At 45.4% G+C, this 6,000-nt stretch overlaps 1 protein-coding gene across 14 annotated transcripts in view; it reads right to left on the bottom strand.

The window, feature by feature from the left end:
* Positions 1-6,000, bottom strand: part of ZNF451 (zinc finger protein 451) — a 111,897-nt gene that overhangs the window by 51,839 nt on the left and 54,058 nt on the right. For all 14 annotated transcript variants that reach the window (XR_015061936.1, XM_085896312.1, XM_085896301.1 and 11 more), the window contains 2 exons: positions 806-929; positions 88-232 (listed from right to left, as the gene is read on the bottom strand). Coding sequence is in view for 13 of the 14 variants with exons in the window: in XM_085896312.1 (XP_085752438.1) it covers positions 88-232; positions 806-929 (269 nt within the window). In the remaining variant the exon portion in view is untranslated. The remainder of the gene's footprint in view (positions 1-87; positions 233-805; positions 930-6,000) is intronic.

Below are 6,000 nucleotides of genomic sequence, written 5' to 3'. Positions count from 1 at the left end.
GGGCAAGTGTATCATGCCTTCTACATTTAAGACTTTTTCCAGACTTACATCCAGTAACTACCTGTCATTTTTGCAAAGTGAACGCACCAGAGAGCTTGACGGCATGGTGATCATGAGAGGCAGCGGTCATGTGGTTCAGGCATGCTCCATGGCTGTTAAACAGGTGAAAGCAGGTGGGACAGCCAAAGCAACGTATCGAGAGTGGAGCAGTACAAGTACCAGCACAGCTCTCCTGGATAAAGGCAGAATATGATTAATCACACTACGAGGAAAGGCATTGAATGCCTAGGGGAAGATGTGTAATAATCAAATGGAAATGCCCGCTTTTGGAAAGAATGTAAGAGTTTAATAAATGACAGGAAGAAAACTGACACGTGATATTGTATTTCAATGATGAAGATTTGTTGCTTCAATGATTTCAACTTCGATCCTCACATTTAATCAAGCCAAGACACACAAGGAATGGTACTGTACCATTAGAGAGCCGATAAAAAAATTATTTTTCAGAACATTTGCTGCTATGAGGAAAAAAATGAATGGGAAAGGGGTGGTGGTGGGGGGGGGGTGGTGGTGGGGGGGGCAGTGGTGACACACAAATGTGAATCAAAAGGTTTTATATCAGGGAGAGACAGGAGACATCTATAAAACTTCCAATTTAAAAAAAAAATAAAACCCACAAAGAGCATGCAAAGCTTCAGTTTTGGACACGTTCGAAAAGTAGATTCTGCAACAAACGAATGCTTACTACTGATCCACAAATATCTAGCAGATAATTTGAGACAGCTATAGGCACAAAGTAGCTCACCGTGCTCAGATGGTTTGTATAATCCTGGAAGTTTGCAAAAACTTTATAGCACATGACGCAGCCAAAGTGTTGCTCATTCAACAAGCCCAACATGGCAGCAGGGTTGCAGGGAGAATGATCAAATCTGCACAAGGGATGAGCGTGAGAGATTTTACCTTTCACCCTTGACGGTGTGCATTATTCACAACACAAATTTTCTTTTGAAGTTGTGCTTTAGATGCTTTAAAAAAATAAAAATAAAAACTTTGCCTCCGATTTGGGTGTTTTCCATGAAAGATAATCTTTGTGATGTTTTTGCTTTTACTGCAGACATTTTTGAATACGTACATCGTCATCATCAAACCAGTCGGAATGTTTGTGCTTAGGGGGGCCACCCCCAAGAGTGGAGGAATGTGCAACATTGTGAATAGTTTGTTTGAGGGAATTAATCAATTGATTTCTCGATCGATGGCTTTACAGTTTTTAAAGCTTGTGTGTTGCAGTTTGTAATTTAATTTGTCTCGAAGGACGCAAGTTTGTTGACGAGTTTTTTTTATTTTATTTTTTTTATTTTTTATTTTTTAGGTACAGTTGGCGAGCTGTCTTTCTTCTAGGCATGATTACTTGAAAGTCACAGGAAGTGGTCTGCAGAGCATTCAGGACCTCAGATGGCTCTGGTGTCAAGAATGTCTTTCATGTCATGCTGCTGTGTGAGAATACAATTGAGGAGATGGTCGTGTTTAGATATTGGGCGTTTCCAGGTATAGTCGTGATCATCAGGCTGGTAGAAGTAGGTGTGTGTTGATAGAAAGCTGTCGTTGAATGCAATAGCCAAGTTGTTGTTCATCTTTCGGCTGCTCCCGTTAGGGGTCGCCACAGCGGATCATCCGTTATGATCCGCATACTGATTTGGCACAGGTTTTACACCGGATGCCCTTCCTGACGCAACCCTGGTCGCCTCTTATGACACAGGGATCAGGATTTGGGTTTCGCCATGATTCCAGGCTGCTCTCCACCCTGCCCAGTGCAGAGACCCCGTCCTCAAGCGATCCTCCAACCCAAGCCTCCGAGTAGCCGGATTACAGGCGCACGCCACTACGCCCGGCTGAATGCAATAGCCAAGTAAGAGTTCTCAATTTGTGTTGCAGCTTCCTTTTCCAAATTTGCTCAAACCAGGTCCATTGTTTTTGAAGTCACGACCAACCCCGCCATTCAGATCACAAAGGACGAGGATTCCATCCGCTACAGAACACACAACAGTGTTGAGCATCGAGTAAAATTCTTCCTTCGACTCGTCTGTGTTTGTCATTGTTGGGGCATAGACACCAAGCAATGAAACATAGTGTTGTTTGGAGAGAGGGAGTCTGATAGACATAATTCTGTCTGAATGATTCTTCGGTAGTGAAGTAAGCATGTCGGCAATAACATTTTGAATAGGAAACCTGCTTCTCTTCTTTCGCCAGGTTCTCTTCCAGACCAGAAGATGGTACGTGTTTTTTTTTTTCTCTTAACTGTCCCTGCTCTTCCGATCTCGATCCCTCAAGGGCAGCCACATCAATGTTGTATTAGCAAGTTCATTTGTCACAATTGCGGTTCTTCTTTCAGGCCGTTCGGAGTCATCATTATCTAAGTGTGTCCAAACATTTCAGGTTGCTCGGGTCATCTTTTTGCTGTTTTTATTGTTATTCTAACCACATAAGAGGAAGGTTATTAACTGCGGCTAGCCAACTCGGTTGATGTTGAGCGAGCTTTCTTTGCCCCACCATTTCTTGTAAGGACAGGCAGTGCTATCCTTAAATAAGGCTGCCTGGGCACCTTCACAGCTGCCATGTGCTGTTGGCACTCATTCAATAAGCACGCGACCATCACACCTAGGCCAACGATGTGCAGAGCTCCAGTGAGCAACTTCCAGCTCCTCAAGCCTGCTCCCATCACTTCACTCTGTCACCACAGGGCTTTCCCAACACCTCAATGCCTTGCACAGTATTAAAAAGCAACTGCTGTTATGCCACCAGCAGTTGCTCTCTCTGGGCTCCAGTTATCTGGGTCCAATGGTACACTAAATTGTAATGACTGGGGAGTACAGGAGCTGCCCTGCAGTAGCTACATTAGCAGCCGAGTTGCTGCAACCCATTGACCTCGAGCAGTTCTTCCACGTGCCAGCAAGCATCTCTACTATTGACTAAAAAAGCTCATCTGTCAGAGGAAACATCTAACGTCCTGCTGCTGACATCTTCACTATAACCCTGGCAAGGGAGGCATGCAGGTACTCTGCCTTCCAGCTCCTCAAGCCTGCCACCATCACTTCACTCTGTCACCACAAGGCAAGGGATTATTCTTTTTGGTGTTTTTAGGCCCAAGGGTCTCCTGAGACCTTGTGGACAAAAGGGGTGCTCTAATATCCCATTCACAGACCTTCGGTCTGTGCCGCTGCTGAATTCACGAAAGGGGAACCGAAATGTTGAGACCACCTCGACGCCAATCTACCTTTTGATACCAGACAATATAGATACGATGAGTCGTTTTCCGATCCAAGGTCGAAATCTTCTTTTTCAGATGAGCCATAATGTCCAGACGTCGAAATGGCATCATTGGATCAGTTTTTTTTTTTTTTTTCGGATAATTTTTTTCATTTTTTCGGATTTTTCGGATCATTGGCATCTCCCGCAATGAGGATGAGTCTTTGGGCCTCTCACTCAATCACCACAGGTTGGTCGGTGGTCTTTCTGTCTTCTACCGTTTCCTCTCCAGCCTCGCCCCCCTGCTCTCTCTGCGATTTGTCCCCACCACATTTCCGCAGGGCACTCAAGGTCCGCCAACAACCCCCTCCTGGTAAAACTACCAAAATCACGAATCGCTGCTCACCTTCACTCTTTCATTCCTCTTTTTTCCCACCTTTGGAATAAAAACTTCCTCACTCTATTCATTCCCATTCTTCCCTCCAGGCTTTCAAAACAGCTGTTCACCACCACCTCTTATCATCCCCCATCCAAATCCTCAATCTTTTCTACCCCCGATAATCCACCGAAGCCCACTTCCTTCAAATTCCCTGCTTTCCTTCCTGAAAGTCCCTGTAATGTCCATCTTCTATTCCCCATGTTCCCCATCCCATCCCTCTCCCTTCCACAGATCTCCTAATGTCTCTGTTCCCCACTGTTTTGTCCTTCCCACTCCCTCCCCTCGTCTCATGCCCCCCTTGAAGTGCGTTGTGGGTTAGTCTCGAAAAGGTATACAAAAAAAAAAAAGTCACACGGAAGTAGACCACCAGATCTGTACTGTGTGCAGGTTACATCGTGGTACAAGTTAACTCAAACAGCGAATAATTGTCGATTTTTCACAAATATGCAGAGTTGATGCATCCTTGGTGCTTGTGAAGTCGTACAAGCCAAGATGGTGTCATGCTACACCAATGGCCAAAAGCCCCGAAGATGCCAGAAATTGGACGAGGTTTGTCCAAAATACCCGCATGTGGATCGGGCCCACAAAATGTTCGCTTTTGTGCTCAGAACATGTTACAGAGCACTGTGATGAAACAACAGAGAAGGCTAGATCTTGTGGTTATCCGCCACGATTGAGAGGATGCCATTCCTACGATCAAGCAGAAGAAACAGCCGTCAGTCGAAACTGAAACACCATCTCCACCAAGCTTCCAGCACATGGACATGGACAATTTCAGCGGAGAATCAAACACCTGTTGCCATTGTCCGGCAGTTACCACAAAAGCACCTGAAAGCAATTATCCGTGCTGTCGAGCGATAACCGGAATTTCTGCTCGAGTCATATATATTGTTACATTTGAGGGGGGGGGGTATGCATTCAAAGGGTAATGAGGATGTTTAATTAGGTATGCCATGCTGTTCGAGTTTACCAGGATCTCGATGTAATAAGTAGCAATTCAGTGGTGATAAGTTGTCTAGTAAATGTTCATTTCTTCAAGGGGGGAAATGATAATTGTCACGTAATTAGATAGGGACACGGGATAGGGTAAGTGTGTGCGTAAACCCCTTTTGGTATTCTCTGGAGACTGGCCGTGACGTCACAGGACAGTGCAGCGGATGGCTCCGCCCCGTGATCACGATTGGCAGAAGGCGACGGCGGTGGGCCAATAAACGGCTCGATTGGAAGTGACGAGGACAGGAGGATAAAAAGGTTCTGTTCGGGGTCGAAAAGGAAGAGGAAGAAGATTACAACCAAAAGATTGTGTTTTTTTGGTGGGGAGGCTGTTGCACGGGGAGCATCCTTGTTGTTGTGCTGATTCGATCGTGTTCTTGATCGTGTCTTGGAGCCTTGCTGAGCCTCGTGCCTCACCTTGGTTGGCTCTGGGGTTCTGCTGGCTCGCAGTACGGGGTCGAACGGCGGGCGGACCTGCCTCCCTCTCCTGCTCGCAATTTGGCGCCAGAACTGGTTCCCTGGCGGCTGTGAGCGGACTTGGGCCAGGACCGGGAGGTCGACAGCGCCACGGTTTCTCCTGCCCCCCTGCCCCCCTGACGAGAGCAAGGCCAGCTCGTCCGACACTGATCCAGGGACAGTTGCGTCCACGCCACGGTCCAGCCTGACCACCAGAAGTAGCTACGTTTTGTGTGTGTACTTGGCGCCTTAGAGGGTTTGAGATCTGTATATTCATTGGAATTGTCTGTGTTTTTCCCCACGCCCGATCACACACCATCCCGTCGAATCGCCCCGGATCCCTCTTCTTGCCGAGTCTTGTTATTTCTGGTAATAATAAAAACAAATAAACATTATTAACTCAGTGAAAAGCGACTCGTGCCACCTTCCTCGTCCCGTTTGCGGTAGAGCGATTAGAACCGCCATGTTTGGGTTATAAATAAATAAACCGCCTCCATCGTTTCGGCTCATTCTACGTTGGCGGGACTGTTCAAGTCCCGTGGACGTCACAATATATATATATATATATATATATATATATATATATATATATATATATATATATATATATATATATATATATATATATATATATATATATATATATATATATATAAAGTGATGCATCAATGAATGCAAAATTCCTCCCTTATGGCTCCAAAATACCCCTGAAAGTTTCCATTACGAATTAACCTCCGCCATCGAAGATGGATGGAGGTTCCTGTTTTCACCCCTTTCTGTTCGTTTGTTACTTACGAAATCTTAGGATTTCGTAAGTATATTGATGACTTCCGTTTCTGTTTGTTTGTTTGTTTGTAGGCACGATAACT

This window comes from Eptatretus burgeri, chromosome 9 (assembly GCF_056783735.1).
Source record: "Eptatretus burgeri isolate ZD-2024b chromosome 9, Ebu_testis_v1, whole genome shotgun sequence".
Taxonomy (NCBI): Eukaryota; Metazoa; Chordata; class Myxini; order Myxiniformes; family Myxinidae; genus Eptatretus; species Eptatretus burgeri.
Note: the sequence above shows the minus strand (reverse complement) of the source record. Positions and strands in the feature narration are given on the sequence as shown.